This window comes from Theobroma cacao, chromosome 5, assembly GCF_053813885.1.
Source record: "Theobroma cacao isolate CCN51 chromosome 5, ASM5381388v1, whole genome shotgun sequence".
In the NCBI taxonomy this organism is placed as follows: domain Eukaryota; kingdom Viridiplantae; phylum Streptophyta; class Magnoliopsida; order Malvales; family Malvaceae; genus Theobroma; species Theobroma cacao.
The window spans coordinates 43,243,141-43,263,237 of NC_142643.1; the positions used below are offsets into that span (position 1 = coordinate 43,243,141).

The 20,097-nt window shown below is 34.6% G+C and overlaps 3 protein-coding genes, 1 long non-coding RNA gene and 1 pseudogene across 15 annotated transcripts; 3 read left to right on the forward strand and 2 right to left on the reverse strand.

Annotated features, from left to right (window-relative positions):
* Positions 1 to 119: 119 nt before the first annotated feature.
* On the reverse strand, positions 120 to 1,486 carry LOC18599907 (uncharacterized). Its single transcript, XR_001928177.2, has 2 exons — positions 888 to 1,486; positions 120 to 351 (listed from the first exon to the last, which is right to left on the reverse strand). It is a non-coding gene; the product is annotated as an uncharacterized LOC18599907 (long non-coding RNA).
* A 596-nt stretch (positions 1,487 to 2,082) lies between these two features.
* LOC18599908 (uncharacterized) lies at positions 2,083 to 4,961 on the forward strand. 2 transcript variants are annotated; one of them, XM_018120789.2, is made up of 6 exons: positions 2,083 to 2,305; positions 2,406 to 2,456; positions 2,724 to 2,775; positions 3,307 to 3,365; positions 3,859 to 3,904; positions 4,653 to 4,961. In XM_018120789.2, exons 1-6 carry the CDS (start codon positions 2,237 to 2,239, stop codon positions 4,778 to 4,780), a joined length of 405 nt encoding a protein of 134 aa, XP_017976278.2. In that variant the 5' UTR covers positions 2,083 to 2,236; the 3' UTR covers positions 4,781 to 4,961. The 2 variants fall into 2 exon arrangements, with proteins under 2 accessions (XP_017976278.2, XP_088662311.1); XM_088806185.1 differs by lacking the exon at positions 3,859 to 3,904 and having other exon boundaries at positions 2,103 to 2,305.
* Positions 4,962 to 5,717: 756 nt separating this feature from the next.
* LOC18599909 (glucosidase 2 subunit beta-like) lies at positions 5,718 to 11,474 on the forward strand. 9 transcript variants are annotated; one of them, XR_016026267.1, is made up of 15 exons: positions 5,718 to 6,015; positions 6,132 to 6,245; positions 6,447 to 6,542; positions 6,820 to 7,059; positions 7,420 to 7,604; positions 8,478 to 8,805; positions 8,896 to 9,000; positions 9,092 to 9,193; positions 9,299 to 9,356; positions 9,450 to 9,518; positions 10,227 to 10,314; positions 10,592 to 10,649; positions 10,764 to 10,815; positions 10,894 to 10,981; positions 11,078 to 11,474. XR_016026267.1 is itself a non-coding variant. In XM_007030106.3 (15 exons), the coding sequence occupies exons 1-14, from the start codon at positions 5,898 to 5,900 to the stop codon at positions 10,954 to 10,956; spliced, it is 1,680 nt and encodes a 559-aa protein (XP_007030168.3). In that variant the 5' UTR covers positions 5,718 to 5,897; the 3' UTR covers positions 10,957 to 10,981; positions 11,078 to 11,474. The 9 variants fall into 9 exon arrangements, 4 of the variants coding, with proteins under 4 accessions (XP_007030168.3, XP_007030172.3, XP_088662375.1 ...); XR_016026268.1 differs by having other exon boundaries at positions 11,124 to 11,474; XR_016026269.1 differs by having other exon boundaries at positions 10,906 to 10,981.
* Positions 11,475 to 14,069: 2,595 nt separating this feature from the next.
* LOC18599910 (pyruvate kinase, cytosolic isozyme-like) lies at positions 14,070 to 16,467 on the forward strand. The gene is made up of 3 exons (XM_018121235.2): positions 14,070 to 14,363; positions 14,923 to 15,384; positions 15,491 to 16,467. Exons 1-3 carry the CDS (start codon positions 14,121 to 14,123, stop codon positions 16,286 to 16,288), a joined length of 1,503 nt encoding a protein of 500 aa, XP_017976724.2. The 5' UTR covers positions 14,070 to 14,120; the 3' UTR covers positions 16,289 to 16,467.
* A 354-nt stretch (positions 16,468 to 16,821) lies between these two features.
* LOC18599911 (E3 ubiquitin-protein ligase SIRP1 pseudogene) lies at positions 16,822 to 19,522 on the reverse strand (annotated as a pseudogene). 2 transcript variants are annotated; one of them, XR_016026219.1, is made up of 2 exons: positions 18,700 to 19,522; positions 16,822 to 18,066 (listed from the first exon to the last, which is right to left on the reverse strand). The product of XR_016026219.1 is annotated as an E3 ubiquitin-protein ligase SIRP1 pseudogene, transcript variant X2 (transcript). The 2 variants fall into 2 exon arrangements; XR_016026218.1 differs by having other exon boundaries at positions 16,822 to 18,063; positions 18,700 to 19,521.
* Between the last annotated feature and the right edge of the window lie 575 nt (positions 19,523 to 20,097).

Genomic DNA, 20,097 nt, shown 5'->3' on the forward strand with positions numbered 1-20,097 from the left:
TGTTTTTAACTAGTTTAATAATCTTTTTTTGTCTGACATTCAAAATTTCATAACTATTGCCTTTTCTTTTTTGTAGACGAAGAAAACAATGGTGTGCTAAAATAAATTAAACTCACAAATAAAAGTAGAATAGGCATTCAAATTAAACTCAGAGGCACATGTTTTAGAATTTTATTTGCATGTGCATAAATGGCGTCATAAATCATGATTTACAACTAGAAAAGAAACAGAGTGACAGAAAAATGGAAAGGGGCTGATTAAAAAGGTCGTGGCCCAGGAGGTCCAGGTGGCCCACCGAACATTGGCCCACAGCAGCTTTCAAAGATGCAGCAACAGCACAGCACATAAAAACTACAAAAAAGAGAAAAGCAAAAAAAAAAGTTAGCCTAATAATAATAATAATAATAATAATATTAACATAAAAAACATGATAAAGAAGTGAAAATGCACTAATTACGAAAATTATTGATGATTCTCTTGATATAGGTGGAAATGTTTCTTAAATATTTGAGCTCAAATTGTGATCCAGTTTAATGTATTATTTCATATATTCACTTTTAAGTTCATGCATACCACATTTAGAACTTGTGTTATATAAATTAATAATTATTTATAACAGGAAACAAAAGAACTAAGCTCAAGTGCAGCATTACTTTAGAAATATGAATTTGATTTAAGGATTTTGTTTTTTACATAAATTAACTATATATTGGTAATTTTTTCCTTTCTTAAGAATTGATGGTGTTAGGAATCCAAGCAACTCTAGCAATATTATCAAACAGCAACATACTACAAACTCAATTTAATCTCGCAAGAACAACATGATCATTATCAAGCAACATAACCCAATGGCTAGCTTTGGGAATGAAATGATACCAACAACTCACCATGAAGATATAAGACGGCAAATACCACCACAAAGAAAATCAAAGCAGCCACATATTCCGGGAGGCCCTGGCGGTCCTCCTGGCGGCGGTCCCCATCCTGGTGGCGGCATCTCTCTTTCTCTTTCTTTTCTCCTCTTTACCCTCTCTCTCTAGAAACGTAATGAAGATGATGAAATTGAACAATGCATGTAGTTGTATATTTATACACTTAAATCCAATAAAAAGGAAAGGAACTTACTGGCTAAGGATTCCTGAAAGTTCCTAGTGTACCCGGTGTTGGACCAGTAAGTATAATACCATCTGCTATTCTTACTTTCAAGTTCCACCTACTCTTCAAACTTGAAACAGTTTGTATGCAAAACGTGGATGCCTTCAAATCATGGCCATCAACACAGTACACATGGAATTGGGTCATTGTTATTATTGGCAATTGCAACAAATTGGGTGGAAGGAATGAACATATTTTGTGATGAACTTCTAGTAGACAAAGTGATTTTTACTTTTGGAATTGAATATATGGGCACGAGCGGTTTACCGGTACAATATAAAAATGTTTATAATTATTGTAAGCATTGGCATGCTATTCCAAGATAATGTTTAATCTGTGGGCTACAACCATGTGATCAGGCTGGACTTAACTAAATACTTGTGATGAAATTGGTTGGCATTTAGTACCTAATTGATAATCAAATGATTATATATATATATATGAATATGATTTGGTGATAATTAAAACCAACCAGCAGACTGTTGTAGCCATTTAGGTAGGCGTGTCGGCAATATGCTTTGCTTATCTGTTAAGTCTCCAATTCATTCTTAGACAGTGTAAATGGAAAAAATTGCTTCACACTTTAGATTCAAATAATTCAATAAGGTTAGGCCAATAGTTTCAATGAGTTGGATTTCATTTGCTTTCTGGTTAAAGCAATTTCCATGATGAAGGGCAATTGATTATCAATTTACTTTAGTGATTTATTTGTTTTTTGGTTATGGATTTTTTTAAGGATTATAGGCCCATTCAAAACCTCCCAAACCCAAAATTTGAAGCCCAAATAACCCCAAAAAACCAAGGAAGAAGAAGATCCCAAAAGCCCAAGGAAACAAACCCTTTAGGCCCTTTTCTCACTGGGCAGTTGTGAGGCAAATACCACGTGGCAGCTATTTACGGGCTATCTCTCCCATAAACCTCTGACTCTCTTCCACTCTCAACAAAAACTCCCCTTCTTAAAACCCTTCGAACCAAAAGTCTCAAGCTCAGAGTCTCAGGGGCCTCTTGTGGAGGGGTTTTGGATTTGGTCTCAGAAACATTGAAAAAAATAATAATAATTAACAAAAGGGGAGAAAACGCAATGGCAAATTCAAACCCTCGAACCAATTTGCGTTGCCATCACTGCGCTGGCCCTCTTTCCAAAGAGATGGTAATAATGTTTACTTTCATCTTTTTCTTTCTATTTTTTTTTTCAAATTTTGTTTTAATTTTAGAAGTTTTTTTTTTCTCTTTCGTGTTTTATGGTGCAGGAAACAAGTGAATGGACTGTTGCTCCACTTGTGAGGGATAGTTTTTCTATGGTAAGAATTCCCTTCCCTTTTCTTCTCTTTTTTCCATTTTACATATTTTTTTCTTGTGGCAATTTCGGATATGTTTTGCTGATGCTAATTCTGACCCTTTTTTTGGTATTTTATTTAATGGGTTTGTGGAAATTTGGATAGTTTTTCAGTTTAATAGAACTGGGTTTCCAATATTACAATGTTCTTGCAGTTTTTGCTTCTCTATTTGTTGGTACTTTATACTTCTAAGGGGTGCCGTAGTTTGAATGTTTGTTCTTGTTATTTTAGATTGGCTCTGCTGTTGGCGGTACTACAAGTGCATTCTACGGATTCAACCATGGTATAATGTTCTGTTTCTTCTTTGTGGGCTCGTTAGATGTAGTTCAGTTCATGTGATTTGATCATATTACTGTAACTTAAGTTTCTGTGTAACTGTCCTGGCTTCTTCAATGGTCTTTTTTAGTGCATTGCCTTCTATAGACTTTTGCCCTTTAAGAAACTTTCATTTAGGTGATAATTGTTTCCACATTGCTTCAGAAGAGTTAACTTTCAAATAAGTCTTTGACATTTACAATTTCTGTCAATGATTGGTTTTTAAATAATTCAAGCACAAATGAAGTTCACTAGCTAAGTTTGTAAAATATGTTTCACTCGTCTTACCTCTGACATATGAATTATGAATCTTACTCTGTTGGTATATTGTTATAATCTATTTATGCGTTTACTATGCATGGTTGTTGCTGTTGGATGTCTAATTGACATACTTTATAAGACTATAACTCTATCCCACCATTTCAGTAGTTATTTTTGATGCACCACATGTAAAGAACAGAGTTTAGTTTGTATTTCTGACTTGTGTTTTTTGGCGCAGTGATGCCACTTGTCAGGAGGTGGGTTAAAGGACCCATGTGGGTACATTTCCTCATTGGAGTAAGTTCTTTAATATGCCAAATTTCTTGCTATTTTAATGCGTGTTTTGAGTTGTTTTCCAATCTTTGGACATAGATTTACATTTTAAGTCTTGAGTAGATACTTGAGCAGAGCTTGATAGTCATCATATGATCTTGAATTTGCTAGTAGTTGGGTTTACTTTGCTGCATTTTAGACCCCTTCTTCTATGATAACTGATGAGATGCAAACTGTCCTTATTTAGTTGCTGTACCTTGTTTGCAATTATGACCTGATCAAGGGTGATTCCTGTCCATTAATGCTTTGGATGAGTTGTTTGTCAAGGTTAATACATTTTCATTTTCTTGTGGTGCTGCCTGCTTGTCAAGAACCATTTGGTTTATGGCTGTTCCTGCTGGTTCACCACTCACCTTTCTTGTGGTGCTGCCTGCTGAACTTTCTGTACTGCATACTATGTTCATCTTTCTCATCAATGGAAAAGGATAACTTACAAAATATCTTTATTTACATACAGGCTCCACCTGTTATAGTGTTCTCTTCTGCTTGTGCAGGGTTGGCAGGTTAGAAATTTTCTCTTCAATGGCTATCTTATGTATTTGTGACTTAAAATGATTTGCGACTTTCTTAATAACATTTTATGCAACAAAAAAAAAGGTTTGTTTTTAGTATTATTTTGTCTCTTTCATGTTTGCTCAAGCTCCTTTGGTATCATGTTTACTTAACTAGTGAATTAAAGTTTCTTAACTTAGACTGTAAAGAGTGTCTTGGAAAATTTTGTGCTTCCTAAGATTTCCTGATGTTCATTCCCTTAAAATATTGGACAAATATGTTCTATGATTGTCATGGGAATGCCTCGGTACTGCACAAAACCTAGTTATTATTAAACAATGGTCAACGATCTAAAGTTTGACCTTCCTCTGCCTGAAATCCACTTTGCAAAAAGTATGTTTTTCTCTCTCTTCTTCTTGCACCCTGACAATTTTAACTTGTCAGGATCCATGTTGAGTTTACATTTGGTAGTTCAAGTAACTGCTGTCCAAATTTTGACAATCTGTCTTGATTGCATCTTTGGCTAAATAATTTTTAGGATAGATACCGTTTACAAGTTTTGTTATTGGTAGGTTATTCGGTTAGCATTTTGGCATTTGCATTGGGAGTATATATTATTTATTCTCTGAGAAAATAGAATCATTTCCTGTGAAATCTTGTTTCATGAAATTATAATAGCTTGATTTTAAATCATATTAACTTGTTTTTATGGTTGCCACTTGATATCTCTGACAGTACCTCTCTTGAAAAACTCTACAGGTGGTGCTGTTCCAGCCCTTGCTCAACTTGCATCTTCGTCTTACCGTGCTGCATTCTCATCTTCTTCATTGCCTCCATCTTCACAGGAAGATAAGATGCATAAGTCTAGGACTTCTAATATTTTGTAATTATATATATAGTTTTCTCTTTTCATAAATGCTGTTTTTGATAGATAAAGGTTTACCGTTGAAGCTAGTTACCTTGAAATGTTGTAATGTTTCTGGATACAAGCTCTTTCCCTTTTGGGTTTTGTACTTTGGCTCATTTTGTAATGTAGGTTTATGTTGATATTTAATTATTTTTCTGTTATGATTATTATGTTTTGTATTATATAATAAAAAGAATTTACATTTTTTTTTTGAATTAATTATTCTCATCTCTCAACCCTGTTTAGAGTTTCTTTCGCCATTTATAAATAAACAAATACCACATTTTGGCATGATAAAACCCCTGTTCCCGAACTCCATCCTCAAAGTGCAGGAATCGGAACTAAGAATGTAAAAGACCCAAATCGGGGAGTTACCTTCTGTGTCATCAATGTTACTAAATTTTTACCCCTATAAATTATTTTTTTTTAAAAAAATTAAATCACATAGCCATTCTATATTTGAAAAAAAATACTTGATTAAGTTTTTTTTTTTTCATTCAATTCCATATTTAGATATCTTAGACATTACCTATTAAATATTTTATTAAATACTTGATTAAATTAAATTTATGTATATTATTAATAAAAATTAAATTAATAAATTAAAATTAATTCATAAAAAATGAATTAAAATTTAAAAATGATATTTAAAATAATTAATAAAATATATATTAATTATAAAAAATTTATTAACAAGAAATGATATGTATAAAATTAACAGTTAATATTAACAAGTTCCGGTAATTGATATTCCATGATCATTGCTTGAACTCTATTATACTCATGATAAATAATAATTTTGCTATCCGAAAGATAATTTAATCTTATTGATTAAGTTCAAATCGGATAATGTAAACTAATCGATTATAAGTCATCGACTCACATTAATATAGTAAAATAAACCATTAAAAACAACATCTCCTTTCCCCATGTCCTACATGGTTATTTTCTGATCCGTTGAAGTCCTGGGTTTTATCGCCACTGTTGTGTCTTTTTCTTTCTTCAGATCAAGCCAGTCTCAAACTTAAAAACCTTCACGTCAAAAACAACTCAAAAAATTTTCCAGGCATCGTCAACTTTAATCCCATTCTTCGAAAATGAAACTCACCCTTTCTTTTATCTCTCCTTCTTTAACCATCTCCTCCTTAATAATTCCATCCCATGCATCATCTTCTTCGCTTCCTTCCAATTCCTTCCTTGGAATTGCTCCTCAAGGTACACATTTTTTTCTCTTTTCCCTTTAAAGTTTCATCCTTTTGGGATAATATATTTGTAATGAAAACTGGGTTATTTGTTTGTTGGATGAAATGAAACCAAAAAAAAAAAACCAGATGAAGATTACTTCAAAGGAGAGATAATAAAGTGCAAGAATGGATCAAAGACGTTCACAAAAACCCAACTCAATGATGATTTCTGTGACTGTTCAGATGGCACTGATGAGCCAGGTCCGTCTCTCTCCTTTTTTTTTCTTTTAATTTCTGAATGCTTTGATAGATTTTTTGGGTTTTTGTTTATTTGAAGTAATAATGAAACATGCTGGTTGAGAAATTTGGATGTCTTGTTTATGTTAGAGTTTACTTGTTTTTTTTTTTCCGTGCTTTTGCTGTTTGTCAATATTCTTTAATTTCTTAAAATGTTTGTTTCAGGAACATCAGCCTGTCCACAAGGAAAGTTTTATTGTAGGAATGCTGGGCATTCTTCTTCTTTGCTGTTTTCCTCCAGAGTCAATGATGGCATTTGTGGTATGTTTTGTTTTTAGCAATCTGAAATCTTTGGATCGTCTGTTTAATTGTTTTTGCCTTTTGAATCCCCTTAGTTTCTTTGTTTGAGCACAGGAATGTTATCTTTTTATATTTTATTCTGGTGTACTCAATATGATTAATATAGCTGAATATCTCCCACTTTTGTTATTTGCCTTTTCTAAAACTTGTTGAAGTAAATTTTCCCTGCCTTGCGTGTGGCCTTTTGGATGTGTAGTTAGTTCTATTGATTATTTTGATATATGAATAAAAAGAGCAGATTGCTGTGATGGGAGTGATGAGTATGATGGTAAAGTGAAATGTCCTAATACATGCTGGGAGGCTGGCAAAGTAGCCAGGGACAAGTTGAAGAAAAAGATTGAAATGTATCACAAAGGTGTTGCCTTGCGGAGAGAAGAAAATAAGCAAGCAAAACAAGCAATAGCCAGAGACAGAGAAGAATTGTTGGCACTGAAAAATGAAAAGGACGTTCTTGAAAATCTTGTTAAGCAGCTCGAAGGTATAATTCTGATTTGTTTGTCCTTAAATATTTATGTTTTATGGTCTATATCTCTATGATGTTCAGCAAATGTAATCATTTTTATCATGATTATTCCAAAAGAGCTCTGGCCTTCTACCTAATGTATATTTTCTAAATTCCCATTATTAATGCCTTATATGAGTTTAATAGTATTATAGAAGCAGTAAACAATATAAATATAAAAACTGTGCATATGTCTGGGAGAAGATTGCTTCCAGGTCATTGTTGCTTCATGAATTCATATATATGCAAAATAGCATAACTTTGCTAAGTGATCGATAATGTATTATGTCCATGCTAGATATCTTGTTTATTTAATTTCCAAAATATTACATGAAGGGCAAATTCAGAAGTTGGAGCAGGAAGAGCACCTAGAGAAAGAAGAGAAGATGAAAGAAGCTTCAAATGAGAAAGTTGAAAAGGAAAAGAGTGAAACTGAGGAGAAAGTTGACAGCCAAAAAGAACCTTTGAAAACATCAGATGAGGAGAAAATGGGGCTGTCATGGAAATCTCCATCCAATCAGGTTGGATGTAAAAGCAAGTCAAATTGATCCCTTCCTTCTACCTCCTACTCTTAATTTCTTTTTCAATTATATGTTTATATTTTCCCATACCTCATTTCTACTTGTGTTGTCAGCTAATGTTGCTTTCCCTTTCCTTATTCTATCTCTCTTGGTCTTTCTGTTTTAGAATTCAGCCTATCTGTTCATGTTTTTCTCTCTTTTTAGTTTTGCTTGAAAGATTTTCCCTATGCAAGTTTGGTTCCTCCTTACTTAAGGGAAAACTGAGAGAAAAAGGATATGCAAAATCTTTGCTAAGACAATGAAACTGATTGCATGATGAAGAACTAAGAACAAGATATTGGCTAAAGTGTGAAACTATGAGGAAAATGTATAGTGTATTATTGAGGGATAGCAAAAGCATGGTTCACAACTAGATTGCTTCCTAAATCCTCTATAGCGACAATCTTTTAGGAGAAGTAATAATATAGATGGAAATGGTTTATTGACTCTAGATGAGTTTTTAATAACACCCTTCCCTCCACTTTTCCTCTCGCACTTTGTTCCATTTGACTGAACTAGTGTCATATTATTTAAACAATGATAACTGAAAGTTGACGTATCCAAACTTTTTGCTAATGACTCTTTTGAATTTCAATGCGGAATTGTTCACTATTGATTGAATATTGGATACCATTAACTCTTGGAGGAGTGTCAATATGATCTTGATATTTAAAGCGTAAGCATTGTAGGTTAACATAGAAAATCTAGAAGGTTAAACTTACAGATGGGCAAACAGTTGGGTCTTTTAACACTATGATCTGCTTGATTTAGTGCTAGGGAAATAATTTGTTTGAGAATATTGTCATTACTGTATATTGAATCTATTGGTTTCAGAATGAGAAAGATGAATTTCAAAGTACTGAAGGATTGTCTAGAGAAGAGCTTGGTCGTCTCGTTGCATCACGCTGGACTGGGAAAAAGACTGAGGACCAAGTTGAGGAGATTGATACAGCTAAAAGGGACTATGTAGGCAACAGGGAGAAAGAAGAGAGTGCACATGATGAACATTCGATTAATAATGCTTTACAATTCAATGAAAATACTCAAAAGCATCATGAGAAAGGCAGAAATGATGCTGGAGATGAAGAGTCTGTAGCAGATGATGTTGGTAGTTCGAGCACCCACTACAACATTCGCTTAGAAGATCGTGAGAACTCCTCAGGTTTTAGCTCTTCTGAAGCAGTTGGGCAAAGTATCACTTGCATGTTTATATCTAGTAAACTTTTTCATTTTTGGTTTCTTGATTCTTCAGATATAGCAACTCCAAGTCATCAATCTTGGTTGGTTAAGATACAAGAAACTGCTCAGAATATACTACAGTCAGTTAACTTCTATCCAACCCCTGTCCCTAATTTAGGTAAATGAATTTACGGTTGCCTATATTCAATGTTCTATAAGAATTAATAAACACATAATATGCATAATATCTTGCATTTTGGTTTTTCTAGATGCAAATCAGGTTCGGAATGAGTACAATAACTACACTACAAGATTGGATGATATAGAGTCAAGGATTTCAACTTTGACAGAAAAGGTCAAATATGATTTTGGTAAGTCATAGATATAATTTGGTGACTTTTATATCATACATAAGTTATACAAGAATTGTATTAGTACTTTTTCTCCACTTGTTGACTTTTGCTTTTAAATTCCAGGAATAGATAATGAATTCTATTTATTCTATGATCGTTGCTTTGAGTCAAAGCAGGACAAGTAAGAATAAAGCTTACCTTGTGCTTGTGCTAACGCTTGGTTTTATTACTCTCTCAATGTTGTTGCTTTGGGAAATGGATTTTTTGGTTTTAGGTATGTGTATAAAGTTTGTCCATTTAAACATGCAATACAAGAGGAAGGCAGGAGTGAAACCCGATTGGGGTATGTGTTTCCTTTTCTTTTCATAATTGCTTCCATAAGTGCAGAATGTTGGGGGTACCATATAGAATTTATCTGTTGTCAGAGTTACCATATATTTTTGCTGCAAATTAGATTGATCACAAAAAAATGGTTGTAAATAACAAGGCAGAATAGACGAAGATGCTGAAATAATTGCTAGAATATTACTTCCTGTTCTGATTTATGGATATGATAATTAGTTGCATAATAATATCTCAGAAGCAAAGAAGAAATATGAATATGGACAGCTCAATAGAGATTTTGAAAATCAATGATTCCTTTTGCAGAGTTATTGTCAACAATTCTACAGTATGAGGTCAAAATATATCAAGTTTAGATTGCAATTAAGTAGTTTGACAGAATGCATATCTTTAAATGGATAGATGGGGTCGCACTGCTTTGACCTTCAATCACGAACAAGTAGATGCAAATAGGTGTTGATACAACAACATTCAAATCTAAAAATGTTGAGGGTAGTGGGAAAACATTGACAAAAGAAAACGATGGAACTGGGAGAAGACGGCTTGTGGGTTCACTTACATCTTCAATATGAATTTCAATTTAAGGCACAGCAATCTCTTGGAAAGGCCAAACACTTGAGAATTTTGTAGTTTGGCTGGTTGATGCCTTTTTTTCTTCTCAATAAATAGTTCTGTTCTAATAAAATTTAACCTTTCCCCCTTGTTGTAGCAACTGGGAGAAGTTTGGGAGTTCATATAGAATGATGCTGTTCTCAAATGGAGATGGATGCTGGAATGGACCTGATAGAAGCTTAGAGGTAAGATTTATATGTTTTTTTTTTTTAATTAAAGTATTATATGTTGAAAAATAGTGATATTGTACAGAACCGTAAAAGTTTTCCTCCATTTGCGGTCCATGTTAGCTATATGAATGGTATTTGATTACAGATTAAATTATGGGTTGATCCTGAAGAAAAGTTGCACCACTTTGAAATATAATCAAATTGGCTGAATCAAGCTGGCTGAAAGGCTTGTCATTGAGAAGCATTCTTTTTAGATGCAAAATTCTGAGCAGTGATCCTTTTGTTTTTACAGGTCAAGCTAAGGTGTGGACTAAAAACTGAATTAACTAGTGTGGATGAACCAAGCCGCTGCGAGTATCTCTCTCTCTCTCTCTCTCTCTCTTGTGCACACACACACAAACAGGCACACATGTGCGGCATGCACTTGAAAAATTATGCCATCTAAGTCTGCTTTGTCATGGCAGATATGTTGCTCTCATGTATACCCCTGCCCTTTGCCTAGAGGAAAAGCTCAAGGTAATTTTTATTGCAGAAGAAGCTATCATGTATTTTTGCTTTTATTCTGTATCTTCTATAAAATGGTGGATCTGGCAGGAACTTAAACAGAAACTAGAATCAATGAACAGAGAACAACCATGGAGTCATGATGAGCTTTGATTTGCCAACATCTACTTAAATCCCGGTGGGTATTTGGACAGTCTATTCATTCTTTCAATGGTAATTCTTGATAATCGTACTTGGGGTTGGTTATCTGATTGTCTTCCATGCTTTATTTCAGAGTGGCCAACTGATATCTTTGTCTATGAGCTAACTTAATGTAACAGCTGTAGTTTCTCCAAAGAGTGGATCTGAAGCTTGTCTATGAGCTAACTTCATGTGACAGCTGTAGTTCTCCCAAAGAGTGGATCAGAAACTTGAAGCAGATTGCAATTTGCAAGAGATACACCAAATAGTTTACCTTCTTAACTTCCGACAACTGTTAGTATCATGTAATTTTTTGTATTTCTTTTGCGGCTGAGAAACAGGATCAAGATTTTTGTCGTGCCTAATAGGTTAGACGGTGTTAGATTTCCTAGAAAGACGTGTATCATTTGTTTCGAACTCCATAACATTCTCTCCGGGAACAAGATGAGCTAGGCTAATTTTGAAAATACAAGAATTGAGACTTGATATCATGGTCTTGTCTTCGTTTCCTAAGGAATGGTGAATGTACTACATGAGTGGAGCTATTCACGCTCTCTTGTTGTCATAACTGCATCATTTTTTTTTTGCGAAGGGCCAAAAGTTATAACAGACATATGAACAAGTGAAGCTACTGAATGTGGAGAACAAATGGTGGGACAAAGCATTTATGTTTTTTAATGATTATGCTTCACTCGCACGCACTGAATAAATTCCAGGATGCCAAAACTTTTGTTTATAGGCAGCGATACCCGTCTTTCAGCACTAGGTCTTCTGGTCTGATACCTTACCTTCCACCGTCACCCCCGAACGAGGCTACATTCTTAGCCATTAATGTTGTTTCTGGATTGAAACATTGGAGTAATGTTTGATTTCCTTCTTGAAAGAGAGAATTTTTAGTTCAAAAGATTTTGATGCCTGTTGAGGCGTTCCCCTCCCCAGATGCCATTCAAGAGTAAAAGAAAACACTTGCTATGATATGAAAAGAAGAAAATCCTGACCAGGAAGCATATACCATTAAGTGATCACAAATATGCTTAGGAATATGTGGCCAATTGAGCTATTTGTTCAAACTATTCCAAGTCACACTACTATAATCGAATGCCAGAAATTTTAAGAAAAGTGGGATTTTAAAGAATTATGCTTGACATTATTATAGGGAACGAAACCTAGCTATATACATATATATATATATATATATATATATATATATATATATATCATTTTATATTACACAAAGAATGGTGTTAGTTGTGCTTTTGTATATATTCTTAATTCTTGGCTCTGTCTTATTGGAGGCTATAGCTCTTTGAAAAGCTTTCACTTTCTACTGACTGGGGCAGGCGTTAAATTGGAATATAATATATACATATATATATATATATATATATATATATATATGTATGCATGAGAATATCACAACAGCTAATCATAAATAAAAAAAAATTAAACCAAATCTAAGGTCAGAAATCAATGATAAATTTGTTAATTTTTGGACCAATATATAATCAGAAGACCAATAGTTTGATGTTTTATAATAAAATCAAATAAAAATATTGATTCTATTTCTTTCTTTTTTTTCCTTTTATAATATTTAAAACATATTGAAATTCATACTCTTTAGGCAATCTACTATTATATATAAACTTATATAGCCAGCAACATAAATATTGAAACTTTAAACATACGTAAGTTGTCAGTCAAAGTTAGTAATTTTTAATTGTTCAAATGGTAAAATCATAGTTACTTATATATAAAGAATATTTATTTGGAAAATAATGAAAACCGGTAATCAAATATTTATTTACTTATGAAATTCATCGTACAAACAAAATTGTTAAATGCAGTTATTTATTGAGAAAATTATGAAGAATAACCTTTCTTGATAAGGGCATTTTAAAAATAATCATCAAAATAAATTTAATTATTTTTAATTATATTTAGCCATAACTTTACAAAAATACCTTGAAACTATTTCAAATAAATTAAACCATTCATCAAAATTTTTCCCTATTTGTGTTGTCGATTTCACTCTCACCATCCCATTCTCTCTAATTTTATCTATTTCTCTCTTCGGTATTTATCTGCTATGCTCTCGATTTCTCTCTCTCGCGCTTTCAGATTTTTTTTTCTTACGTTTTTAAGACACTAAGTGATGGTTTTGATGTGCTTGAGCTGATGACTATTTAGAGAATTTGATTTTTAGGTATTTTGAATAAAACTAAAACGGTAGAAATGATTACAGATGCTTGAAATAATTTTTAATTGGATTAATTTGAGACCTAGACACCAATAAACTCAAAAATTTGAAATTTATAAACTTAGGTTTTCAAAGAAATTTTTTTTCGATTTTTAGTTGAAATAGGTGTTTTAAATAAGAAAATTTGTATTTTGATTTATGAAAACATGTTGAAAACACTGTAATCGGTATCAAATTGTAAAAAATAAAAAATAAAAAGAAATAAAGAGAGTTGAGAGGATTTGAAGTTTTGATTTATAAGTAACAACAACATTTTGGTATTAAAATATAATAAAATATTTTTAAATATGACGTGCAATAATAATTTTTTTTCATTATGGCGTGTAACAATAATATTTTTTTTCAACATGGTGTGTAATAACATTTTTTAAGCATGGGGTGTAACATGTTTTTGTATATGATGTGTAACAACAGTATTTTTTTTAACATAACGTGTAATAATTTAACCATGACGTATAACATATTTTTGTACATGACGTGTAATTTCATTAAAGATAATTTTATCCAATTTAACTAAAAATAGTTAAAATTATAAAAGGAGATATTTTTAAAAATATTTTATCTTTAAAGATTGTTTTTAAAAATATCCCTTATTTATTACTAGTTATTACAAACAATGTTTTGGTTTGGTAGGGAAAGAAGACTTCAGTTAGGAAAAGGAAATAAAAATTTAGAACTTTTTTCCTTGACCTCCAAGGAGCCTGACTCTCTTCAGTCCTTTGTTTAGTGAAACACTATATATATATAAAACACAACCTCTAGCCAAAACCATCCACAATAATTAAAACCCTAAATTCCTCCAAAAACTTCCCATTACGACTCCCCCACGAAACCCTAAACCTTGGTTGCTTTTGTGTGTTTTTTTTTTTTCGTCATAGCTATGGAGAACGTGATTCTAACAGGAGTAGAGGGAATGGTGAGGCCAAAGACAAAGATCGTTTGCACCTTAGGGCCAGCTTCGAGGTCGGTTGAGATGATTGAGAAGCTTTTGAAAGCTGGCATGAACGTCGCTCGTTTCAACTTCTCGCATGGTTCCCATGCATACCACCAGGAAACCTTGGACAATCTAAGGACTGCCATGAACAACACCTGCATTCCTTGTGCTGTCATGTTGGATACTAAGGTACCCTTCTGTTTTTTTTCTCTAGTGTTCCTTCTCAAGATTCTCATTATAACCTGTTTTTGATCTATGGATTGTTACTATGATTAATGTTGTACAATTCTTTGGCCAAATATTTTATTAAAAAGAAGTTGCATGCGGTTCGGTTTGAATGACAGTCTTTTCTTTATGATTGAACTTTACTGAAAAGGGTCTTTTTGTTCATAAATATAATATGGAGTATGGACCTCTATTTTTCTTCCCAAGTTTCAAAACAATGGAAAGAGATTCCGCCAGTTCATGTTCTCTCTACTAGAAGGCATTTAACTTATATTAGATAGAAACTGTCCGTCATGCTTCAAGCTGATCTTTTTATTTAAATAGCTTTCTTCTTTTCAATGAATTTTTATTTTATTTCAGAAAACTATTAATAACTTGCTGCACTGCCTTCTTTTTAATCTTCTCAAGGATAATGTTGTAGTTACGTAATTTGCTTGTGGAATTTTAAAAGTTCTAGGGCATAATATGGGGAATTTGTCGAGGCAATGCTTTTTTACTTTTTTCTTTTCTGCAAATATTTTAGGGACCAGAGATTCGAACTGGCTTTTTGAGGGATGGGAAGCCCATACAACTCACTCAGGGTGAAAAGATTACTATTACCACTGACTATAGCATAAAGGGTGATGAGAATCTGATCTCCATGAGTTACAAGAAGTTGGCTGAAGATTTAAAGCCTGGGAGCGTTATTTTGTGTTCCGATGGGACAATTACATTCACTGTCTTGGCTTGTGACAAGGAATTGGGATTGGTCCATTGCCGTTGTGAGAACTCTGCAGTTCTGGGTGAAAGGAAGAATGTCAATCTTCCAGGAGTTGTGGTTGATCTTCCAACCTTAACAGAGAAGGACAAAGAAGATATCCTGCAATGGGGTGTTCCAAACAAGATAGACATAATCGCCTTGTCTTTTGTTCGTAAAGGTTCAGACCTTGTAGAGGTCAGAAAGCTGCTGGGAGAGCATGGAAATAGCATTATTCTCATGTCAAAGGTTTGTCATGTTTTTAACAGACAATAAGACTTGTAGACCACATGCTGACAAACTTAGCACTTAATGTGTTTTTCTCCATTTTAACATTTTTGTTGTGCATTGGCAGGTTGAAAATCAAGAAGGAGTTGCTAATTTTGATGATATTCTAGCAAATTCTGATGCATTTATGGTTGCAAGAGGTGATTTGGGAATGGAGATCCCAATTGAGAAGATATTCCTGGCTCAGAAAATGATGATTATGAAGGCCAATATATTGGGAAAGCCTGTGGTAACTGCAACTCAGATGCTGGAGTCCATGATCAAATCTCCGAGGCCAACTCGAGCTGAAGCTACCGATGTTGCCAATGCAGTTCTCGATGGTACTGACTGTGTGATGCTAAGTGGAGAAACTGCTGCTGGATCCTACCCTGACCTTGCTGTTCAAACCATGGCCAGAATTTGCAAAGAGGCAGAAAACTTTATAAACTATGGAGATCTTTTCAAGAGAATAATGGAAACTGCATCCACGCCTATGAGCCCATTAGAAAGTCTGGCTTCCTCAGCTGTGAGGACAGGCAATTGCATTAAAGCATCTATAATTTTGGTCCTAACCAGAACTGGAACCACAGCAAAGCTAGTGGCCAAGTATAGGCCAAGTATGCCTATTTTGTCTATGATCATCCCAGAGATAACGACAGATTCCCTTGACTGGTCATGCAGTGATGAAGCTCCAGCAAGGCATTGCCTTATTTTCAGGGGTCTGATCCCTGTTTTGAGCTCTGGCTCTGCAAAAGCTTCTTACAGTGAGTCTATTGAGGAAACAACCAAGTTTGCCCTTCAACATGCAAAGGAAAGAGGACTTTGCAAACCTGGAGATTCAATTGTGGCATTGCACCCTTCAGTGATTAAGATTTTGACAGTTTGATAGAGAGTTTAGATTTTAGCGGCTTCTAACTGTTGATACCTTCTTTCTAGCTTAGGTTGGTAGCTTCTTCAACAAACAAGTTTGATTGAGTGTTGGAGGACAATTTCACATGAATGTTATGTCATAGCAATCTTTGTAACGAAATATTTAATCAATTCATCCTTTTCATTTCAATTAATTTTCAAGAGCTTATTGATACAGTATACAAATCCTTTTGAGTTCTGGTTGTTCTGAATGCCAATTCTGGGATGTTTAGTGATGGTCATATTTGCACGATATGCTGTATGGCTTTCTACTATGTCTCTGGTCCAATTTTCTGGGTCGATGCTAGATTTGTCGGGTGTGTGGGTGCGCTTATAGTGGCTGAATTTGATGTAAGGTTGACTGATTGTTGATGTCCTGTTTTATGTAGATTCAGTGATGGTAGGTTGTGAGAGGGTAATTATCTTTTGCATGGGCTACCCCATTATTCTACCAGATGTAACAAGCTGGTTTACCGGCACAGATCAATGGAATATTTGCTTGTCAAAAAATAAAACAAAATCTTTTTGTTTTTTGCTTTTTATTTTTGGAATAAAACAAATTTACAACAGCAGCAAAGAGACCACCTCAATGCAGCAAAATATATGCTGCAGAAAGTTTTCAGGCTAGGCCAGAAGAGGCATTATTAGCTTAGGTAATCCTGTACATTACATAACAGGAGTAAGAAAAAGTGTCAAGTATCTTCTGTCTGACCTGCACTTGCACTTCCTGGCATGGCCCCTGATGAGGGAGCTGAAGTAGAACCATTTTGCGATCCTGGTAAGGTGAGCAAACCATCATAAGGCCATGGAATAGGGATCCAATACCTTCTTCCAGTTCCTACCCCGCTACCACTTTGGGTATCATTAGTGCCAACTCTTCCTTCACTATTTCTGCTCACATTTGCTTCAATCTTGGAATCATCCGAAGGCAACTGGTACCTGCATACTGGGCAAGAGCTGTGAAGTTCCAGCCACGGAACAATACACCCACCATGGAATTTATGTTTACATGGCATCTCCTTTGCTTCACTTCCAATCTCAATATCTTCCAAGCATATAGAACACTGCACATTGTCCTCTACAGTCACAGTTGGCATTGCTTCAACTGTCTCTTTCTGTGCTGGTGGGGTTCCATAGCGGTTAGGGTCATTCTCTGCCAAATACCGTAACAGCAGATCCCAACCAGGTCCAATCAGGTAATCACCAAAAGAGCTGGCTGCCCTATGAGTTGAGTTTTGTCCTTGGTTAAAACCAAATGAACCTTGAACAATTAAGGCCTCATCGTTGAATGGATCGAATAAGATCATTCTGCCACTTCTCTCTCTGCCATTTTCAGAATTCTCTGATTCAGAAGCTGCTACAGTACGCATCTCCTGAAGCATCCGAAGAGCTGAAGCAGAGGTTCTCCTCCTCCTCCTAAGCAAGGATTCAAATTCTCTTCCTAGTTCATCTTCCACTGCATCTTGTGAGTTGCTATCATTGATTTGCTCCCTGCCTGTGATACGCAACTGCGCAGAACCTAAACCACCAATCAAACCAAGCAAGATTGGAGCCCAAAGGGAAAGAGTGTTCATTGATCCTAAATCAACTCCATTGTCGTTGGAGTATTGTCTCATGCTGGTCATTTCTTCCACAAATCCGGTCTCGCAAAAAGGGCATTTGGTCTCAGGTTCTATCGTTGGATTCACCATCTGAGAGCACATGTAACACCAATATCTACCTACCATCCTATCCCCCATCTTTCTCTACAACCTACTTCAATTTCACAAACAAAAATATAAGTAGACAAAGAAAGAGAATAGGGCTAAGAAATTAAGATAACAGGAAACCAAATAACCTACTCAGAACAAGCTACTTCCCATAGTGAAAACCTCCACCAAAGAACCCCTTTATGTTCCTATATTCTCTTCATAATCATCCGCAACAAACTTACCTTGACCTTCTCCTAATGCACCAAATTTCTTTTTCTAATTTTATGGGAAGAGATAAATGGATGCTTTGTTTCTTCTTAGAAGTAAAACTAAGAATTATATTTGGCAGCTCCATTATACAATTAAAAAATGGCAATGGTATAGGATTAGAAAGGAAGAGAGGAAGCATAAAAAAAAAGGCAACCATGTCAAAGGAAACAGTTCAGAGAATGAACAAGATTAAAGTTGAGTTCTTCAATGTTGAGAATATAATATTTGATTAGCAATTTATTTCATTCAAAGAAGAATAATACAACAATCATCAGGGGAAAATTATTCGAAGTATTGTTTGCTTAATATTATTTTCAAACACCGACTTATGCATTGTAAAGGAAAAACAAGACAAATTAAGAAAAACATTAAGAAATTCAGATATCATTAAAAAACATGGTGAAAAGAGAGGATGTTTCTCTGGTACCTTTTAGATAGAGAATGAGGGAGTTGATGTGAATTATGATTTGGAAAAGATCATGAAATGAGCTCAAGAGGTAAAAGAAAAGGGTAGACAAAAGGAATGGTGTCCTCTCTTTTTTTTATTATCTAAACTTGCCCTGTGGAGGACGTATTTAATTCAATACTTTGCCAATCAGTTTGTAAGCTTCAACTGCATACTATAGTTAATGTCAAAACAGTTTGTACTTAAATATAGAGTTTTTGTTCGCTTTTCTTGTAAGGAGTAATGGGGCAATTGGTTGGTAGTATTTCACCTTCCATGAAGGTAACTCAGCACCTCTAATTTACTTTTGGAATGTTGAAATGTGATCTCCTCACAAAATGACAAATGGCATTGGCCACTGCAACATTGTAAAACCTCCCCTTAAACTCCAACGGTTTGTATTGTGCTCTCTTTGGCCTTAACTTCCTTCTAGGTCTGGGCTTTGGATAGTGGTCTTTATGGATCAACCCAATCCATTACCAGCCCAAACTATATGGATATTTTAGGTATATTAATGTGGCAAAACTAGGGCTTTTCACCGTACTATAAAATGGGGAAGGGAAGCCGAAACCTAGGCAACTCACTGCTTGATCTTATCTGAGCAGAGAACTCAGGGCTCCCTTCTCTCTGAGCCACCCTGCGCCTTAGAGCGTTGCTGGAGGCTCTGCTTTAGGGCAAAAAGAGAGTGGGTTTTTAGCCTTTCTGTTTTCTGCAGTGAAGACTGCCCGCAGTCAGAGCCCTCAATGTCAAATACTGATCATTGCTTGGGCTGTGATGGCCTTCGCGGGCTAAATCCCAAGTTCAAAATTTTACTAAATTGTCAACTGTAAACTCAGCAGTGACGGGTCCAGGATATCAGTTTCACTGGGATAAGAAAATCTTCAGATTTATCTTGAAAAAATGTCGGTTTCTGAAAGTAGTTTAGATGGGTCCAAATCTAAGGGCGAGTTTGTTTAAAACTGAGACAAAATAAGATAAAGGAACTTCTATCCATTTGGAGAACATAAGAAAATAATTTAGGATTGTTTACATGGCCACATTCATTACCTTAGTCATTGACAGGGTTTCTTCTCTGCCGTCCAATATTTATTACTGAAATAACCCTTTGATAACATCAACCGTGATCATTATCATTATCCCAAATAATGAAATAATTTCACCAAATACTCGATTGTCTTTCATTGCCAAGTGGTTTCACCCTTAATTGCCATGATGGTAATTACCAAAAATCCTTTTGTTAGGGGAGAGCAGCATAATTAGCAATTACTGGTGGAGTCATAGTAATGATAGAAAGGGTATTCGTTGGCTCAGAGAATAAATTTTCTTTCTCGAAAGCTGATGGAGGAATGGGATTCCAAGATATGGACAATTTTATTAAGG

What these genes read in the sequence shown, in the direction of transcription:
- LOC18599908 (XM_018120789.2), top strand. Translation starts at nt 2,237, where the DNA reads ATGGCAAATTCAAACCCTCGAACCAATTTGCGTTGCCATCACTGCGCT. An exon ending in GCCCTCTTTCCAAAGAGATG is followed by an intron (nt 2,306 to 2,405) that starts GTAATAATGTTT and finishes TTTATGGTGCAG; the next exon opens with GAAACAAGTGAATGGACTGT. An exon ending in TGCTTGTGCAGGGTTGGCAG is followed by an intron (nt 3,905 to 4,652) that starts GTTAGAAATTTT and finishes AAAACTCTACAG; the next exon opens with GTGGTGCTGTTCCAGCCCTT.
- LOC18599909 (XM_007030106.3), top strand. Translation starts at nt 5,898, where the DNA reads ATGAAACTCACCCTTTCTTTTATCTCTCCTTCTTTAACCATCTCCTCC. An exon ending in AGTCAATGATGGCATTTGTG is followed by an intron (nt 6,543 to 6,819) that starts GTATGTTTTGTT and finishes TAAAAAGAGCAG; the next exon opens with ATTGCTGTGATGGGAGTGAT. An exon ending in TTTGAGTCAAAGCAGGACAA is followed by an intron (nt 9,357 to 9,449) that starts GTAAGAATAAAG and finishes TTTTGGTTTTAG; the next exon opens with GTATGTGTATAAAGTTTGTC.
- LOC18599910 (XM_018121235.2), top strand. Translation starts at nt 14,121, where the DNA reads ATGGAGAACGTGATTCTAACAGGAGTAGAGGGAATGGTGAGGCCAAAG. An exon ending in CTGTCATGTTGGATACTAAG is followed by an intron (nt 14,364 to 14,922) that starts GTACCCTTCTGT and finishes CAAATATTTTAG; the next exon opens with GGACCAGAGATTCGAACTGG. An exon ending in GCATTATTCTCATGTCAAAG is followed by an intron (nt 15,385 to 15,490) that starts GTTTGTCATGTT and finishes GTGCATTGGCAG; the next exon opens with GTTGAAAATCAAGAAGGAGT.